The sequence below is a fragment of the Melozone crissalis genome, unplaced genomic scaffold (assembly GCF_028551555.1).
Source record: "Melozone crissalis strain CALT ecotype California unplaced genomic scaffold, PUWL_Pcris_2 ptg000045l_1, whole genome shotgun sequence".
NCBI lineage: Eukaryota > Metazoa > Chordata > Aves > Passeriformes > Passerellidae > Melozone > Melozone crissalis.
In genome coordinates, this window is record NW_026535823.1 from 3531327 (window position 1) to 3552215 (window position 20889).

General features: G+C 46.0%; 1 protein-coding gene across 3 annotated transcripts in view; it reads right to left on the reverse strand.

The window, feature by feature from the left end:
• Positions 1–702: 702 nt before the first annotated feature.
• The window catches only part of DNM3 (dynamin 3), a 168008-nt gene continuing 147821 nt past the window's right edge, over positions 703–20889 (reverse strand). For all 3 annotated transcript variants that reach the window (XM_054286143.1, XM_054286142.1, XM_054286141.1), the window contains 3 exons: positions 17976–18202; positions 15695–15928; positions 703–1516 (listed from right to left, as the gene is read on the reverse strand). In XM_054286143.1, the coding sequence (XP_054142118.1) occupies positions 1447–1516; positions 15695–15928; positions 17976–18202 (531 nt within the window). In that variant the 3' untranslated portion in view covers positions 703–1446. The remainder of the gene's footprint in view (positions 1517–15694; positions 15929–17975; positions 18203–20889) is intronic.

A 20889-nucleotide genomic window follows, 5' to 3' on the forward strand; every position in this document is an offset into this window, starting at 1 on the left:
CTACAAGCAGTCTCAATAAATACATTTATTAGACTGATTGTACTGGGGGCCTTTGAAACCACCAATTGCTTTGCCAAGGGATCTGTAAGCATAATTTTAATAGCAGCAATTCATATTTTCTAAAGGAACAAGGCCAAATTCCTCTCTAGTTTCATTATGTTAACTCGGTAAGTTCTAAGCTTTAAGGGTGACACTGACCCTAAGTGTTTAAAGTGAAGTAATGCAGTTAAGACAAAAGGTTTTTATAATGCATTAATTTATAACGTGCAAAACAAGAGGCAGAGGGCACCTCTGCAAGTGAGCAGCTGCTAAAATAATCCAGGATGCACAGCTGAGCACTTCCCAGAACTTAGCTGGATAAAGCAACAGTAAACCAAGGTGTGTGCAAGGACCATGTAATGCAAAAAGAAAATCTTTACACGGGGGACACAGGGAGACTTTATTGACTGGCATGTGAAAATATCACAAATGTCTCACATCCAAAGCCTTGGGAAGCTCAGCTGCCAGTCCAGGCTGGAGCCCCCACGGTGGGCACAGGAGGGGGACCCAGCCCAGCTGTGCATGTGTGTGTGTCTCTGTGTCCTTCTGGGTCACAAAGGGACCAAAAGCAGTGCTCAGTTCCCTGGGTCCTGCCCACAGCCCATCTCCATGCACTCACTCCCCTGCAGTGCTTCCCAGGAGCACAGTCGGAGCAGGAGTGGGAGCAGGGACAGAGGGAGCTGCTGTGTCACGCCCCAGCCCTCCCAACCACCCTGTCCCCTCCTGGCTGTGGGGTGGGACAGCTCCCTGTGAGCTGGGGCACCCCAGCCTGCTCCTCACCAACCCAACCAACCTGGCGTGGCAGCTGCCAGGATGGGCATACAGCAAAATGTGCCTTGTCCCATACACACTCTGCTTGTTTAACAACATTCCTTAAAACTAAAATTTGGATAAGGACAGTTTACAGGAGAAGCAAGTCTCTTACAAGAGAGACCTGCAAGTGTGGGACCTTCAGAAGAGCTTGGTAAGAAAGCACATGGCTTTTCTTTGCCCAGTTTAGCCATTACAAGAGAAAATAGAAAACCTAGAAGGTATAAATAAAAGCAAGATTCCTGTCAGGTAAGGGAGAAAAAAAGCAGCAGATAAATCAACACATGCACAAAGACACACAGAGTCAAGCCCTCCAGCTGCTGTGGAGGACTGTGAGCACAGTTGTCTGGGTGGAGATATGTGTCAGTAAGTTAGATAACATCAGTTATTGCAGAAGGAAAAGTCAAGGCAGCACAGACCTTCCCCAAACATTGAAGACCTCATAAACAATGCAGAATGGACAGAGAATATCAGTAAAATTGGTTACTTGCCTAGAGATGTCCATACATGCGACTATACACTGGTTATTGTGACAGTTACCAAGCAATTTGTTTCCACATATTTGGTTAACAACGAGTGACATGCCAGAAACTCCTTTTAGTCTAACAGGGAGGAGTCTAACGGACGGATTACAGTGGGCCGAGTAGGTGAAGGGGGCGGTCTTCGACTGGAGAGAGAGAGAGAAGAAACAATGAGCACAAACACTGAGCACAGATCCTGAGCACAGACCCTGAGCACAAACACTGAGCACAAACATTGAGCACAGATCCTGAGCACAAACCCTGAGCACAAACACTGAGCACAAACATTGAGCACAGATCCTGAGCACAAACACTGAGCACACATCCTGAGCACAAACACTGACCATAAACACTGAGCACAAACACTGAGCACAAACATTGAGCACACATCCTGAGCACAAACACTGAGCACAGATCCTGAGCACAAACACTGAGCACAGATCCTGAGCACAAACATTGAGCACACATCCTGAGCACAAACACTGAGCACAGATCCTGAGCACAGACCCTGAGCACAAACACTGAGCACAGACACTGAGCACAGACACTGAGCACAGACCCTGAGCACAAACACTGAGCACAGACACTGAGCACAGACACTGAGCACAGACCCTGAGCACAAACACTGAGCACAGACCCTGAGCACAAACACTGAGCATAAACCCTGAGCACAAATACTGACCATAAACACTGAGCACAGACCCTGAGCACAGATCCTGAGCATAAACAATGAGCACAGACACTGAGCACAGATCCTGAGCACAAACACTGAGCACAGACACTGAGCACAGATCCTGAGCACAAACACTGAGCACAGACACTGAGCACAGATCCTGAGCACAAACACTGAGCACAGACACTGAGCACAGATCCTGAGCACAAACACTGAGCACAGACACTGAGCACAGATCCTGAGCACAAACACTGAGCATAAACCCTGAGCACAAACACTGACCATAAACACTGAGCACAGACCCTGAGCACAAACCCACACCTCTGGCTGTTGTGACATGGGCAAGCACGTGCTCGTACACACAACAATCCTACTGCCATGCACCCCGAAGCCAGACAGCCCTGAGCATGCACAGGAAGGAAGGAGGAAATGGGTTTTGCCATTTCTGCCATGCTTTACCCTCTCACCCATCGCTGTGCACAGCCTGGGGGCTCTGCACACACTGCTGCCTTCGGGAGCCACAAACCAGCAGGGCAAGGTGGTTATTCCTGGTTTCAGGGCTCAGTCCCAGCCTGCAGCAGCTTCAGGTCTGCCTTACAGGAGCAGGAAAATCTGCAGCTTCTTGCATACCTGGGCAAACTGTAGCCCTATCAATGGGGCTGAATCTGAGACACATTTTGAGGCTTTAAATCAAAAGTCTTGAAAATGCCAATTATGGCCAGGGCTGCTGGATTCATTAATTTACCATGAATGCATTTCTCTATCAACTTCAGGAAGTGCTACATAGTCACAGATTTTTTTGGGAAGACTTAGGTGCCTTCATTCAATTTTCCTGTGTACTGAAAACCCCTGCATTTTAATTTGTGTCATCCTCTGATAAGAGACCCCAGAGCAAGAGTGAGCAGCAGTGATCTCCAAGCACATCCTACCTGCAGTCCAGGATGCCATTTATCCCTCTCTCCCTTCCCCAAGGATAACACCCAGCTCTGCTGGAGCTGTAGACAGAGTCCCCCTGGTAGCTGTGTAACATTTTACCTGTTTGTGTGCAGGAAGGTCCCCCTCAGGGCTGTGTGGAGGTCATTCCCTCAGCTCAGTTACAAAGAGTATTTTGTTGCTGCTCTGATGCATTTATCCCAGTGCATCTCCTACACATAGTATTGCTCCCTTTCTTTAGCAGGAAGTACCAGCTACTCACTCTCTCTCTATTCCTTAACCCAGCCCAGATCACCACGAGAGCCCATGGCTCACCCAGGCTCTGAGCAAGGTGGGAGCTGAGGCTCCCATCAGCTCCAGCAGAGCTCATTAATAATTTTTAAATAATAACAAAAAATTAATAATTTGCCCCAACAAATGTGCAGCCCTTCCTAACCCATCCTCCACCTGTGCAAGTAGGGACTTTGTGCCCCTGCAAGTTGTGACTCTGAAGAAGATTAGGAAGGAAATGTGTCTTATTCTGCTAAAGCTAAACTGAAGATGAAAAGAATGTAACAGTGTGTTAATTTTCTTTGAACTGGAACAAAATATGTGAGACAAATTTATACTTGACCAAAAAAAAAAATCTCGTTTGGCTCAAAGTGCATCTTGTGTGACAATATTCTCTTTTGGTGAAGAAACGAGAATTTTAATCCCTACCATGCAACCAAAAGAAAATATGCCAACTAAAGCATTCAAGTAAATCAACAAACTAAAATAAAATAGGCAAAATATAATTTCTTCATGGTGTATTTTTCTTACAGGAAAAATGTTACTGTGTTAACTATTGTTTCTTGTGTTGCTCCAGTGTAGGTCTTCTGGACTCATTTCCAAAATTTGTAGTTTCATAAAGAACCACTTCTAAGGCTCTGCATTTCTGCTGGGTTGCATTAAATTATTCCTTTGTTGAAATGCCTCACATTGCATTGTTTAGCGCTTACTGAAAACATTGTATCATATGTATGCAATTGACAAACAAGGGAAAATGCATACAGCTGTCTTCATATCAAATTTAAAAGCCCAAATATGCATTTTAATACCAGGTTAAATGAAGCCCACTGGATTCAAATAATGCAATTTAGCCAAATAGCCATTTAACACAGCAGGATCAGAAACCGGAGAGCACAGTGGGAGGATTTCCTGGATGCAATCAGTCAAACCAAACCTGAGCCACAATCAGGCCCCATTTTCCCCTTGAACCAGCGCTGTCACTGCACCCTGGCCTAGTTTGAATTTCCACTCAAACCCACTGCAGCACTGAAGGGAAGAACTCCCCATTAGCTCTTCCCCACTGCAGAATGCCAAATGCTTTGGGAGAAGCTGATTCCGCCAAGGGGATGCTCTGATGAGGAGCTGCTGCTGAGCCACCCATCCTTGTCCCCGTGGCACTGCCCTACAGACAGGAGTGCTCAGAGCAGGGAGCTCTGACCCGGGGAGCTCTGACCCACCCGTGGGTGCTCTGTCCCGTCTGTGGGTGCTCTGTCCTGTCTGTGGGTGCTCTGACCCGTCTGTGGGTGCTCTGTCCCGTCTGTGGGTGCTCTGTCCTGTCTGTGGGTGCTCTGACCCACCCGTGGGTGCTCTGACCCGTCTGTGGGTGCTCTGACCCGTCTGTGGGTGCTCTGTCCTGTCTGTGGGTGCTCTGACCCACCCGTGGGTGCTCTGACCCGTCTGTGGGTGCTCTGTCCTGTCTGTGGGTGCTCTGACCCACCCGTGGGTGCTCTGACCCGTCTGTGGGTGCTCTGTCCTGTCTGTGGGTGCTCTGACCCACCCGTGGGTGCTCTGACCCGTCTGTGGGTGCTCTGTCCTGTCTGTGGGTGCTCTGACCCGTCTGTGGGTGCTCTGACCCGTCTGTGGGTGCTCTGTCCCGTCTGTGGGTGCTCTGACCTCTCTGTAGATGCTCTGTCCCATCTGTAGATGCTCTGTCCCACCTGTGGATGCTCTGACCCACCTGTGGATGCTCTGACCCACCTGTGTGTGCTCTGACCCGTCTGTGGGGGCTCTGTCCTGTCTGTGGGTGCTCTGTCCCGTCTGTGAATGCTCTGACCTGTCTGTGGATGCTCTGACCCATCTGTGGGTGCTCTGACCCGTCTGTGGGTGCTCTGACCTGTCTGTGGGTGCTCTGACCTGGGGAGCTCTGACCCGTCTGTGGGTGCTTTGACCTTTCTGTGGGTGCTCTGTCCTGTCTGTGGGTGCTCTGACCTCTCTCTGGGTGCTCAGACCCATCTGTGGATGCTCTGTCCTGTCTGTGGATGCTCTGTCCAACCTGTGGATGGTCCCACATGTGTCTGGGATGCTGTGACACAAACACCCGTGTGTCCTCCCGCTGGGCATGGGCAGCACATCCGTGAGGAGCGGGCAGAGCCCTCCTCAGCTCCAGCCCCTCAAGGGTGCTGCCGTGCACCTCAAGCTCCTTAACCCCCCACACAAACTGGGGCAGCAGGACCTGCAGAGCCTCCTAGAGGAGGGCAATGTTTGGGAAAGGCAGGGCTGGGGAAAAGAGCTGCAGCAGCAGCAGCATGTCCCTGCAGCCCTGCCGCTGACAGGCTCCTGGGGTACCTGCAGCAGTGCAGGAAGGGGCACCGTGCCCCCGAGGCCCTGGGCAGAGCACAGGGGCTCAGCCTGGGGTTTTGTTCCTTTTCCCCTCCTTCCTTTGCCACTGGCACTCAGCATCAGCTGGAGCTCGAGTGTGAGTGAAGGAAAGTACAAGCCCTGAAGTTGCCTGTCCTAGACTTCCCTGTCAAGGTGACAAATCATTCTGTGACCATTTCTACACTGGGAGTAGCACTCAGACCTTTTTCACTCCCTAACAAGAATCTCAACCCCAAAAACAAGAGGCGAGGCTGTGTCTCTCGTCTCTCCCTGGCTCCTTCCCGGCCGGAGCAGTGGCTGGGAGCCCCGGGAGTGGTACAGGATCCTGGTCCACATAGAGACAACAGAGCCGGCAACAACTCCGGGGCAGCTCTGCCGAGCACAGCCCTGAGGCAGCCGAGCGCGGGCCCGGCCCCATGGCCCGCGAGCCCAGGCCCCTCACGGAGCCGCGGCCCCCGGGCAGGCCGGGGAGGAGCGGGGCCTGCAGGGCGGCAGGGGGAGCTGCAGCCTGCCCGCGGCCCGGCCGGGGACAGCGGGCACAAACAGCCTCCCCCGCAGCCCTGCTGCCATCCCAGTGAGTAAATAAGTGACTAAGGCCGCTTCAATGTTTAGTCTGAGGCCAGCGGGTGATAGCGGCGCAGACGGCGCGGGCCGGGTCTGTCCCGGTTATCGCAGCCGGGCAGCGGCTCCGGCCCCGGAGAAAGCTCCGAGGGAAGCGGCGCTGCTGCGGGATACCCTTTCGGCTGTTGCCGCCAACATTTCAGCTGCCTTTTCGAGCCGTGTCCCGCCTAACTCACTCTCTTGTCTTTGGGGTTGTTGTTATTTTGCTGCCCTTTTTTTATTTTTTTTTAAACTGTTTGTTAAAGTTAGTGCTAAAGGGGCAGGAGATCGTCGGTCCCCCCGGGGTTGAGTAAACGAGTCTGCAAAAAGAATCAGTTCTAACTAGCACACATTAAGCAGACATAAAGAATTTACCAATGAAAATTGTGGACTAAGTATGTATTTAATAACTCCCTGATGTTGCTGCAGAGACTTCTCCTTTGAAGAGCTCAGTGGGGTTTTGAATGGAGGGGAGCTCTTACCCCCGTGCAAAAACTTTTTAAAAAAGGAAAAGTTTTTACATTTATTTTTAACCTTAGCAGCACCCCCCTCCCCCCCCCCCCCCATGTTTCTAGTTTTAAAAGAACTCCTAAAAGCTTTAGCTAGGCAAATGCCGAGCAAAAGAAACTAAATAAAGCAAGTCTAGACTTAAAATTAGATCAGAAACATATGGGAGTTCTTCGAGCCTTTGCCTTTTGAGAAGCCCTATCGCTCCCCACACGGAGTGCACAAAATATGCTTTCAGTAAAGCATGGCTGTAATTACCATGGGAGGCCCCGCTTGAAGATGGCTTCTCACAGCACAGCCAGAGGACTTCGAAATAAAAGGCTTTCATTTCCACTTAGATTTGACGTTCTTGCTTGCTTGTGACCACCAGAGAACGCTTGTGGAAGGCATGCACAGAACTCTATTTTATGATACATCCTATAGATCTGAAGCTGTGAACAGAAGCCCATTATTCTCTCCCTTTTCCATCATCTTGGTTTCCCTATAACGCAGCCCTCTTGGAGTACCCCAATACGTGACATTGTCTTTGTAGAATTTAACAAGAAAATACTTCAAATCTCTAAGCAGCTTTAAGACTGACTGCAGGCAAATTTGTTTTAGGTGACAGAACAAACCTGGAATGTGAGGCATATGGTCAGAGTGCAGTGACTTACTGCAGGTGAGGAATAAATCTGGTTTCCTGTTTGGGTGATTATTTACAGAACTAAGTAGCTTGGTCCTGAGAAAGTTATAATGCTTTGGCTGATTTTATTTTTGTACTGTTTCTCTGGTTTTCTCTGTTTCAGTGAGATCCTGAGAGACCCACATCCTCTATTACTGGTTCTTGTATCAACCTAACTTTTATATAGCATCTTTTGACCTTCATCAGCCTCAGGATTTGGAGGACAATCCAGAAGTGGAAGCACTGTATCCATCATGCTTCAAAAACAGAGACAAGACAGTTTCTAGACCTAATTAGTCTTCAGTCTAATAGGCGCAGGCTTAAACTCGGTCCTACAGCAGATGCAGCACGGCTGCTGTAGAGTCTCCCAAATATCAGCTCAGGAGTGCAAGTGAGAAAGCCAGGGGGAAAACAGGGAAGAAAGGCACTTGGTCCTGGTGACACAGGTCACAACAAAGCAGGAAAAGCAGAAAAAGGATGATGACATGAGGAGGAGTAAAACAGGAATCACAGAGAGGGATCAGGAGGAGATGGTGATTGCAGGGGAAATGAGAAACTGCACAGAGTGGTGATGGAAGGTGAAAGGAGCTGGGGAATATCTGCCTGAGATGGTCCCTCAGCCCAGTGGAATGGTCCAAGAGAGTGAGAATTGCTCAGATTTGTTTCTGCACTGGAAAATGTCGTTTTGCTAAACACAAAATGTCTGTAACTGTTGCCCAGAGGATCAGTATGGTCACGCAGGTCAGAAGGGAAGCCCTCAGGCACAGAGCACAGCTTTAGAGGGTAGCTCCTAGTTCTGAAGCATTCTCCAGCTGAACTCAAGCTCCACAAAGCACAGAGGGCGTGCTCAGACTGTACTGCCAGGGACTGCCTCAGCTGTCCCTTCAGCTGAACCCCCAAAACTGCAAATGACCCCTCTGCACAGTGCTCTCTCAGTGGAAGTTTTTTTTTTGTTCAGTATAAGCAAGTTAAGGTTATTAGATTATGCTGTTTTATCAGATAGCTGAAAGAAACAAACTAACAAAAAAAGAGTGAAAGGAAGAATGTGTCCTTGCACTGGCCACCACTACACTGCAGCAGTATAAATCTCCATGAATTCAAAGGCTTACACTGTTTGAAAGCACTGGGGTTAGTGAGGTTCCACTGTGTGTGATTTAACTTAATACCTCCTTTCAGAGGCAATGTGGTCCAAAATATGATGTTCCAGCAGAATAATTTATTATCTACAACTCAAGCTATGTTTTCTATATGACCATAATAAATCAATGTCCATCACACACACATACACATGTATTGTATGTTTATGTGAACACTGCATTTTCAAATTAGTCATTTCAGGGAATTAATGTGTCATATGAAAAGCTCAGCTTGAATAAACACAAAATTAATTCAACAGAGTGACCGAGACAGAGTATTATTCTTAAGAAACTGTGTGTTCTTGTTTGCCTTTCAGCAGAGAACATGTCAAGTAAGCAAGTGTGCAGTGCATCTGAGGAATTCTGTCCCAGCCTTTCAGAAACCTTAGGTTGGGATGGTCCAGAGGGTCACAGCTGGCCATGAGGAAGAGAAAGTTAGGAGTGCTGAGTGGGAACATTCAGAATGCTGTTCTAGGCATGGAAGATGACAACAGAAGGGCCCAAAAATCAGCAGGAAGAACATCTGATCTCTTCACAGCAGCTCAGGACCTGTGCACTGCTCTGTGTGAGCTGCTGTTTGCCGTCAGTGTGAACCATGGACCCCACTTTTGAACACATCTCTGCTCTTCCTTCCTACTCAGCTTTGACCTTCCTCTGCCTTGTTGCCTCTCTCCTCTTTACTTACCTTGGTGCAAGAAGGGGAGCAAATGTCCTGGTTGTCACCTGCAGCTGGAGTTGCTCCTCTTCTTGATGCCAACTAATGGGATTACCACAGTTGTTAGTGGAGCCATGGAGTGCCCTCATCACTACTGATCCAACACAGCTCACAGGGGACAGCAGAGTTTCAAGACAGCCTTTCAAGATGCCTGCAGGTGCAGGAAGTTCAAATCATCCCTGTTTCTCTCTGTTTACTCTCATGTTTTCTCTTCTAGCACAAGGCAGCCTAGAAATGCACTGCTATTCACCCACTCTCTGACAAGGCAGGAATTCCCTGCTCAATGCCATTGCTCTAATCCTGCAATGTCTTCATGGCAACTGTTATTAAACCACTCCATTATGAAATTAAATCAGTTCTTGGCACAAATAACATCTTCAGGTTCCTGTATTTCTGTCAAACAACTGCTGTTGCTTGACTCTACTTTCTTTCTTCAAGTAGAGAGATGTTAAGAATAAAACCATTTCCTTCTACTAACAGTATCTTGAGAGAGAAAATGCTAAGAAGAAAAAAAAGAACTGAACCCAAACCTACTATGACACTCCTACTATGAGGACTGCACTTGCAACATAATCTTTATTCCAGAACCACTTCTGGAATTCTGATGCTTTTCAGGTTCCTTGTTTTTCTTCCCCTCTCTTGCATTTCTTTTACTTACCCTTCCCCATCACATAGCTCTGGTCTACACTAAGAGTAATGAAAAGCCATTTCACTGCCAGATCCTCTTTGCTGAACTTTTAAAGTGACTTGCAGCAGTCCCAGTTGAATGTCACTTTGTTTTAAAACATTTTTTTCTTGAATAAGGTAGGAGCAAGTAGCTCAGGAACAATGCTCAAGATGATTACAGCTACCTGAGGTGCAGTAGATAGATCAAACCTCAACCCTATGCAGAACAAGTGATTCTTCAGATACTTTTGTTAATTGCCACAGCCCATCAGAAAATTCCTGGGCCACTGAAGATACGATCAGCCTGTCTCTGGCTGATGGAGGGGGATGCTGAGAGAGGTTAAGAGTCAGTGGCAGCAGATCTGGTCCCCAGGCTGAAATGTCTGGCATCCCACGAACTTTGTTTTCCTCAGTCTTCAGGAGACTCATCTGGGGGAGAGGAATATAAAGGAAGGCAGTAACAAAATCCTACTGCCAGTCTAAAAGAGAGCCATCCTTTTAGGGGCAGCAATCACTGAAGCTCCTGGAGCAGAAGTGAAGACTCTCCTGTATCTCTCATGGCATTACAACTCAGGCAGCTGAAGAATCAGTTCTGTGCAAATGCCATTCCAAATCTCTCATAAGATCAGCACTGCAGAATTACAATGAAACTGCCAGACTTGCTGGATTGTGACATTTTACATGTTTTTACAACCTGCTGGGACCTGCTTTCTGGCCAAGCCCTGCAATACTTATCCTCATGCAGAGTGCTCCTTCTTTCAGTGCTTCTGTTGTGTCTCTTCATTGCGGGGGGGTTGGGCTAGATGACCTTTAAAGGTCCCTTTCAAAGCAAAGGATTCTGTGATTCTATTCTTTGATTCTCTCCCATGACCAGAGTGGCAAGATGAGCCCAGGTTTACACCTGGCAGTGGAGTCTGTGTTCCTCATGGGTGTCACAGCCACTGCCACCAGGCTGCTGCTAAGAAAGATTGCCAAATACTGCATTCTATGTCTTGAAAACTGTCTGAAAAAACTCTAAAAGTCAGAAATGCAAGGTGACAGATTTACAAAGGTGGCAGGGAAGGGATAATTTGGAAGGAAACCAGGACAAGATGATGAGAAGGAAAGTAAGGAGTACATGGGGGAAAGAGACAAATGTACCAGGCAGGAAACCAAGTGAAAGGAGGAGGTGAAAGAGGAAGCAAACAGGATGGTCAAGAAAGGGACAGAGAGGGAAAGGCAGAGGAAAAAAAAGGGAAAATAGTGAAAAAGGACCCAGTGGAGGAGGGGGAAATGCAGAGCTTCTTTCTAAGAGATAAGAGAAAATAAATGTAGTCTGCTGCTGCTCAAAGCAGCCAGCAGCAGAAGTAACATATTACTGGGTGTGCACTTCAACAAGAAATGGACATTAGACTGGTAACAAATTACACAGGGCTGTCTTCCCCCTGGGCAGAAATCACAGAAATAATAACTGATATTCTCCTAAGTCTTGTGATTTTGGGGTCCTTGGACAGGAAACATACTGGCTACAGAAGGGCAGTGTCCCCCCTGGGAGGGGCTCTGGCTTTGCCCATGGAGCTGTATATTCTTGACATGAGATGCAGAATTAAATTATTCTTTGGCTTTCTTTTCTCCTGAGGTTCAGCAGGAATTTGAATTCTGTCCATGTAACACTTTTGTCTCTTTGCTTGCATGAAACAATCCTAATTGCAGACTATACTTTTTGAATAGAACTTCTGCCAAAGATCCATTCAAAGAGGACACAGAGCTGTGCTCTCCTACTTGGCTGTTCAGATTAAGATCATCCAAGTCAGCATGCAAACACTCTAAGGTGGGCTCTCACTCATCCTGCCAGAAGAATTTGGTGCAATGACTATTTGATTACAATTTATATTCCATTAAAAAATACAGTAGTAAGCTTTTAAAGCTGCAAGGTCAAACTTTCAGGAGAAAGAAGATTCCCAGGCTCAGGCAGGATAACCCTTCTGGCCTTATATGCCTATGCACTCTGACAGATTTTATTCAGAGGATCATGTCCAATTTTTTGCACAAAATCTCTTTATCATTCAATGCACAGGGTTAGACATTTCATTAAATCTTTTCAAAGAACTCTAATCCATAAAAATCCATCAGAGAAAACTTTGTGAATGGTTGATATTTGGTAACCAAAGAGTTGAGTGGGAGCCTGTGGGCTGGGAGATGTCAGGCAGTAATGCTTTCTGCACTGCTCCTGACTTTGAAAATTTCTAGCTGCAATTACTGTCAGGTAAAAGTACCCTTTCCTGCCAGTTTGGCAGAAATATAGAATGGTGGCTTACAAGGTAGATTAGCTACCAACCCAGCAGCTGATGGAATTAGCCTTGGTGGCATAACAAAGGGGAGCTGCAGAGCTGCCACCAGCCCTTCCCTGCTGGCTGCCTGAGGGTGGAAGTAAATTGCAGGGACAGTGTGTGAGCAGCACAATTGTGAATTTTCTCCCCACCACTTGCCTCACATGTACAGACCAGCCCCAGCCTGCCTGAGGGTGACACATGTGCTCCAGGGTTTCACCTCCTGTGGGGTCACCTTTGTCTCAGTGACAAAGTCAGGAACCATCCCCTGGTTCCAGAGCAGGCTTTGTTGGGAAAGCCCTGGTGAATCCACAGTAGCAGCACACAGGGAGAAAAGGGCAGCACCCTTCCACCCCCACAAACGCCACGGGCTCTGCTGCCAAAAGAAGAAAACATTTCCAATTCAATTGTTTTCCTTGTGGCAAAGCTGAGATTCCCATTCAGGATATTTAAAAGCTAAAAATCAGGCATCCACAGTAGAACTTAAATTGGTCAAGATCAGGCTTTCCACACAGGCAGGCAAACACACATCAGGGTGAGCTGGAGTGCTTCTAGTGCCTGCCTAAAGCTGTCCTACCAAACCAAGCACACAGCTGCATTTTCTTTCAAAATACTACTGCAGCCTTTTAAGAGAGAGGGGGAATAACCCAGATTCTGGCAGTGGGGAATATTTCACAAATCATATATGCTTTGGCATCAAGCCCTTAAAGCCAGGGGCCTTTACTCACAGGCTTTGCTGGGAGAGATCCACCCACCTCAAGTGGGATTAATTAAAAGAGGCATGTATCATGCAAATAGTTTCTCTTTCCTTACAGAAATATTCAGAGCACATAACCCAAACCAGCTTTAGAATCAGAGCGAAGCAGGGAAGAAAATGATTTCCTGCTCTCCTAACTCTTTTCCTTTCCCTGTACATTAAGGGAGGAACAGTGAGAGAATGCTGAGAGCTCACCATTTCTGTGCATTTCCTTTGATAAATCCAAATAAAGTAGAAGAAAAAAAATAGTGTTTTCAAAGATGGGCTGTATCTCATGGTAAGGTGCCAAATTTTCCACATCAAATGTGTGCTGCTGATCTGCTCATTGGACAAGGACAGTCCAAGTCTCACCCCTGAAAATGATCTTTTTATCTTAAGGCAGAACAGGAGAAAATGGAAACTCTGTATTTCTTCAGTATGTCAGATTTTCAGCTCCATGTCTCAGGGACAGGGGCTGCAACAGAAAGCTCCTTTGGAAAGGGAGATAAACTTTAAAAATACTACTTTCTTCTCAGGAAGTTAAACTATTTCCCTAGATAAGAGAGATCCCAACACTTCAAGGAATCCCTGCAGAAAATGGTGGTGGAACAGTCAGAGCACAGTGCCCCAGTTCAAAAATAAGTCACAGAAAAAGCTCAAGTTTCCACAAGAACTCTTCCTCAAAACTCTTTTTTCCCCCTTTTAATATCTCAGACCGATTTTCTGAGTCAATTTCCTATGATCCTGCAAAGGCTGTTATTAAAACCAGACCAAGCGTAGCTGAAATTCCAGGGCTCCAAAGAAACATTGAATAGGCGCAGGAGCTGGCCACACTGTTCCCCTCAGGTGATTTCCCTGCAGCCCCTTCCCTGGGATTTCCTCCCTCACACTTTGGTCAGCAGAAGAAACCTGAAGTTTCAGCAGAATAGCAAACCCTTCCTTCATTCTTTAGCACTTGAGATTGTTTTTTCTGTCTGAGGCTTTCATAGCTCTAAAAGACAGAACTAGGATCTAGTCCAGAAGATGTGTATTGCAGATTATTTTTTTCCACAAAAATGTCAGGCAGTCTCACATTCAGTTCTGTATCCAGCTACAATTTGAAAATCACTGACCTCCTTTATCCACCACTGCTTTTCATGCCACCAGTGGCGGTCCCGAGCGGAGGCGTTCCCAGGCTGCTTACCCAAGTGTCTTTTGCGTGCTAGAAAATTCCTTCCTGGTCTCCATCCCACCTAGCCCTCTGGCATGAAGGACAAGATCAGCAGACATGCTCTTGGCAAGGCACCCTGGGAAAGCAGCATCCATGCACAGCCAGGGCAGGCAGGGGAGGGAGACGTGCTGCCGTGCAGGGCAGGGGATGGGAGCCATGCTTCTCTCGGGTGGCACAGCTGGCACAGCTGCACCTCAGCCCTGCATCCCTCTGAGCTGGCCTCTGATGGCACAGAGCAAGCAGCAGGGCCAGCACCCTTTGGCTCAGCCCCAGGCTCTCCCAGCAAGGGGATGGTCCTTGGGTTCTTCCCTTCCAGTTTTGAAAGGCAATTCCAGATTTCTCCCCCCCCTTTCTACCCCTACAGGATATGCACTGAGGTGAAAGTGTTTCATGGCTGGGCATCGATGCAACAACGCCCTTTTCATAGCAAATGTATAAAAATACTTCATCCCTTTGATATACCTCATTTATTTATGCTTTCTATTATAAAGGGTAATTATATTAGAAACACTGAGCCTCAAATTTAAGTTACTGACAACTATGACAGATCTCACCTATTTAAAAGAAAATTCTTCTCCAAAGCTTCTCTTCTCAATTACCGTTTTTAAAATTGAAAATGTGCACATTTTATTTTGGTTCCTATTTAGCTGGCTCTTTTTTTTCCAAACTGTGAGTACTTTTAATGTAACAGCTAATTTATCAAAAATGGAGAAACCCCTTTGTTGCAACAGTGCCTTATCTGCCCACGCCTCTCATAATTTAGAAAGTTAATGAATCCCTCAGAATCAGAGGTTTTAATATATATATATATATAAGTGATTAAGTGTATTACATCATTGTGAAAATAAACATTAAGGGCATTCTATTCATATAACAAATAAAAAAAGCAGTCAATGCCATAGAAAATTATACAATATGCAAAGCTACTTTTAAAGGTCCTGATAAATGCAAAGCTCTGAGAAGGAAAGGAAATAATGCATTGAAGATAATCTTGTTCTTTAACTAACTTCTTGGTACTATATGATGTACCCTGTAAGACAACCAGGGACTGTTTCCAACTGGCTGGAAATTGCTGGCTTTGCAGGACAAGAATCAGACTCCTACCAGTTTGTTCCACTGGTTCTACAAGAACTGCTCTTGCTCTCTCTCCCAGGAGAGCCCCTGCTTCCTCTGGTGAGGGTTCAGAAGGGCACAAGTGAGGAGCTGTACCCCTGCCCCTCTCCTCCTGGGGGTAGGTGACCTCCCTCTCTCTCTCTGGTCCCTTATGAGGTACAACACAACCAGAACCGGGGTCCTTAATGCAAACAAATCAGGGTCTTCCAACTGACTGACCAGAATTTTTTAAAATGAAAAAATCTTCCTATCTTTTCAAACAGGCTATGTGCTAAGAAGTGCTTCCATCAACCCCCTCAGACTGCAGGGAATGCCCAGTTGTGCTTTGCTACAAGCAGCAGCAGCGCTGTGTCCCACCCAGGGAGCAGCGCAGGGTGTGTCTGTGCGGTGCCAGGGGAGAGAACCACGGCACACCCCCAGGCACACCAAGCTCTTACCTTGGCACGCTGGGAGGAGCCCGGCTGGGCCGAGAGGGAACCTGGGGGGGCCCTCCGTGGCCCTCGGCGCTGGGGAACGGAGGCAGAGCTGCCGGGCGGAACGGCACCGGGGGCGCCCCCGACTGCGGGCCCGGAGAGGGGATGGCGGGAGCGGGTCCTCGGCCAGATAAGGCTCTGCTGGGGGGATTGTTCAGGGTAGGTCTCCTCGGAGTTGAAGGACTTGGAGGAGGTGATCTGGAGAAATATCAGAGATTTTAAAAGTTCAGTAAGGTGGGGGTGCACGTTTTGGGTTTTCTTTGATGTATTGTATTTTGCTTTAAACAAAAGTTAAAACTTATGACAGAAGGTATTTATTGGCATTTTCCTTTGCTGTCGGTGTCAGAGGATCACATACAATTAAGACTCATGTGTTTCCCACTGACAGCATACAAGCAAAGAGGTGAATAAAATGGATTTTATTATTCAAGTCCTAATAATGTTTTGTTAAGTGGAATTTCTAGGACATGGAGCCTGACATGCTGAATTATTATAACAGCTTGCAAAAGGAGGCCAAGTGGATACAAAACTGGGGTGACAGAAGCAGCTGCTATTTGAAGCATCAGAGAAGCTGTTAAGTCCACTGGATGGTCTTCTGCAAGGCAAATATCCTGTCTGGTGCCCACATAAACATACCCACAGAATAGGTGGGTATGTTTATATATATAAACATATTCCCATATTATATATTGGAAAATGTTTTGATTTTCCTCACAGATGTCATTAACACCTGGAGGAGCATCTTCCCAAAAAGACAGGCAGGGAGGGAGCTCCTGATCTTGTTGGAACTCTGGTTACTGAGAATTTGAGACTTTCTGTGCTGACAGACACTGACCCCCAGGAGAACACTGCATTGACCTGAGGCTGTGGAGAAGCTTCCAAAATGGAATGACAGAACTGGGATTGTGGGTGTGGAGTTTGAATAGAAGTGTGCAATATCACACGGTGGAAAACTTAGAGTTTAAAGTTTTAAAATATAGTAATATATATAAGACAAGATAGAAGTTTAAAGACAGAATCTAGTCCTTCTTCATAAGTTTGAATAGTATTGTAAAATTAAATTTAAAAATCCACATTACAGGCCATGACTAGTTAGTTATTAAGTTAAAAGTAAAAATAATTTAAGTGTACCTTCTTAATTAGACAGTTTACCCTTAAAAAGCCTTGTAGAAAAAGAAATACCACTCCGTTTTAAGTTAGTTAGAGTGAAGCGCTGTAGAACTCCCAGTTTATAAAACTGTGATGGAGATAAAAACTAATAAACATCCAAACATAAAATACCATCTCACACATTTAATCCCAACCCTAAATAAAAAAAAAAAAAACAAAAAAAAAACAAAAAAACAAAGACAGTGGCAGTGCCCTAGACAATCAGGCTGGCCACTGTGGCATTTACATTTTTTGAACATGATTTTTTCACCTAGGGTTTTTCTCCTGGGAAGCTGAAAGGTAGTGAGAGGCTTCAGAGAAAAGAAAAACAATTCTTAGCTCATTTGGGGTTTTTTGTGTTGTGCTTATGCAGAATGTGTTTGGAGATTGTGTATTTAAGGTGATTGCTTGATTGGACTCTGGTGTGAATTGTTTTGACTCATTGGCCAATTAGGGCCAAGCTGTGTCGGGACTCTGAAAAGAGTCAGAAGTTTTTATTATTTTTTTTTTAGCATTTAGTAAGGATTTTTTCTGTATTTTTTAGTATAGTATAGTGTCAGAACCCAGGACATTCCTCTGGCTGCCCTGGGTGATTCCAGACCCTGGCAGGGGCTCAGAGACCTTGGCACAGAGTCACAAACACCTGTGCCTTTGATTTTAGCCCATGGAAACGATTACCAACTTTGTGTGAGGATTTACAAGCCACAAGAGTTTGAGTAGAATGACAGTCAATTTGTCACAAGGTGAAAAAGCAGAATTTTGGGGATTTAGAATGGGGGTTCAAGAGGCAAGATGGAGGAATCTGGGCATGTCCTGTCCTTCTTGCCCTCGATCTTCTGCTGTGATGGTGACACTTCTGGATTGGTTTAGAGTAGAGACAGAGTGTCTAACATAGGTGATAGGTATTGGAAAATTATTGTAAATAAAGTACACGTAGTTCTTAGTATAAAAAGCCAACACCACCCCAAGGGCAGGGACTGTGCCACAACCCGACCTGCTGGACAGAGCTCAGCAGGGCAGAGAGAGAATGGAACAGAGCACAGTGCCTGTGCTGGGTGCCATGGCAGTGCAGCTGGGAGGCTGTGGGGCTGCTCACCTGCGTGCCTGCTGGAGCCAGGAGTCATCCACAGGCGGGGGAGCAGGGGTGGACACGGTGCTGGTGCTGATGTCCCCGATGATGGCCAGCGCCTCCTGCAGCGCCTGGTACATGCGCAGGGTCTCGTCCCGCCGCTGCGCCTGCTCCGCCGACTCCTCCATCAGAGTGTTCTGGTCCTCAGACGAATACAGGTGAGCCAGCAGCTCTGCGTTGATAAATTCTTTTACCTGTTTCATCAGTGGGAAAAATGCGTATTTTATGATTGGCTTTTGGCAAATATTCAAATGAATATTATATGTGTTGTGTTAGAAAGTTATGCTGTATTAATTTTCTTAAGTAGTGTGTTAAATATATTTTTAGGTTATAACATAAGGTTAAAATAGAAACTATGCTATGTAAGATACTTTTTTTAAAGAAAGGACTTGCACTGAGATAGCAGCCACAGGACAACTGAATCTTTCAGAGAAAGAGAATTTATTGCTCCATTATCAGAAGAAATGAATGAACTTCTTCCTGCCTGGCTCAGCCCTGAAGGATGGGGATTCCTCCTCTGAATCCTGATGCCGTCAGGATTCAGAGGAAGAAGCTGACACTGCCCAGACAGAATCCTGTGTTTAAATGGAATTTATGCATCATGGATGAGGTGTATGAATATGCAACAGGCTGTTGCTTTTTTTTAATCCTCTGTTAACGTGGGTCCTTTTTCGGGCTTATTTTGCCCAGAAAGGGCTACCTGGACTGTCTGTAACTCTTTGTTTCTGTTGTCTCATATTGTCCTAATCCAAATTGTCCAAATTTTTATTACTCAAATTGTATTACTATTTTTATAACCATTTTATTACTATTAAACTTTTAAAATTTTAAAAACAAGTGATTGGCGTTTTTCACAATCAGACAGAAAAGAAAATAATCCAAACCACCAAAGAAATAAACAAAAGTCTCTATGGAAAATACAATGCTGAACAAATACAGGGGAGATCACTGGAAGCAGGAGATTGAATCAGTTTCTCTTATTACCTTACACCAGCTCTGCTGCAATTCTGCATCTCTGAGGTGACACCTCTGCTTACCCTTCATTTCCTAACAGCTCCCAGGAGCCAGCTGCCATTTTGGGCCATTTTGGACCATTTCTAAAGGGCTGACTGGGAAGTAAATGGCAGTACCTTCAGATATAAATTCCCCTGGGAATGGGAATTTTCAGGCTTTATGACATACCTGTTAATTACTTTCTTAGCAACAATTTACCCTATTGTAGACAGCATCTTTCATTTCCAGCAAGTCTGTCAGATTCTGAATAACCCATCCACACACATTCAAACTGAAGGGAGAAGTCTCCAAGTAATCTAATTTACTGTATTGATTTCCTGCTATGCCTGCCCTGGTTATGGAAACCTGGGCCACATTAAGAGACATAAAAAGCTAGAGGTACTCTGATTAAATAAGACTGTGGTAAATAGACCAACTGCTGACCTACTAAATCCTTGCATTTGAGACTTGTTGCTCTTCTGATCTATTTCTCATCTGGTGCTTTGCTCCATAAAGCTTTTTTGAGCTGGAGATAGTGATGATAGTACATTCCCAGGATTCTGATTGCATAAACCTGAGCTCCATTTGCTCATGGGTTTGTGCTACTTTTGTGATTGAAAGGCTGACAGTGAGACTAAGAATGTTTGTGTTTAGACAAGGTCAGTGAGAGCAGTGAGCCAGCACAGCCAAGAGACCCTTTCTGGTCACCAGCAATGAGCAGGCAGCCAGGACAGAGCTCAGTGGGAAACAAAATCACAGTGCCTGGGCTTGGCTGTCATTTCCCATTCACGTATGACAGGAGATGCACAAATTCTTAGCAAAGCCTGCAACATTTTTCCATGAGTTTCATGCTGTTTTCCAGTAGATGGTACTGATCAAGAGCCAGAGTACACTACTTTCCTTGTGATTGCCAAAAACTCCACATTAAAAACAGATATCACAGTTAAACAGCATCACATTCTGCTCGATGCAATGAGCATTTTAATGGCATCACTTCAAAAAAAGAAGTCCTAAAATTAGATTAAGGCCAGAGCTGATTGTAAAGGCATTGTTAAACCACAAATATCTGTTTGAAAAAAATCAGCCTGTGACAATTATCATGAGAGGTCCTTGTCTGTCACTGGCAGAGGATTTGAGGAACTCCCTCCTCTGGAAAGGGAATGGATGGATCTTGGACCAGCCTCCTGCCCTCCTGTGCTGTGCTAGACAGAGGAAGATCTCCCACCAGAGCCACTTTCTCCAGCTTGGAAATGGAGGGGAAAGTGATGCTTACTCATGTTTGCTCCTTTCTGGAAAGCAGACTCACAGGAATGGTTTAAAACATTTTCCTTCACAGACCTGCAGTCAAAGCTGAACCATAGCAAGCCTCCAAATGCCAGTGCCCCAAATCTGCCCTGGCACCCTGAAATGGGGCAAGGTGGGCTTGGAACCTCCTCAGGGGGAAGACAACACATGGCACTGCCTCAAATGCAAACACAACCCATTCCTTGAGCAGTTTAGCAGCACCAAGTCCTCTGGAGTTTTCCTCCTCAGCTGACATCAGTATCAGCACTGTTTATGGAGCATATACTGACTACTCTTAAGACCACCCCTCTTGTATAATCCAGGATACCAAGGCACCATGAAATACAAACTTGTGTATGTGTTTTTTGTTTGGGCGTGTTTGAATTGGTAATGGTAACTCAATGCAGTTCTGTGTGGTAAATGTATTTTCTTTTAAGGTAATCAACATCCACCCTAGGGGAAGAACAAGGGATGCACTTGGAACACAACAATGTAGGCTTAGGCCCCAAAATATGCTCAGGGACAGCATGTAATTATTTTCTGTACACTGAGTTTGAATCTGATACTTTCCTTGAATTCTAAGTACTTGTTTATGGGCCCACAA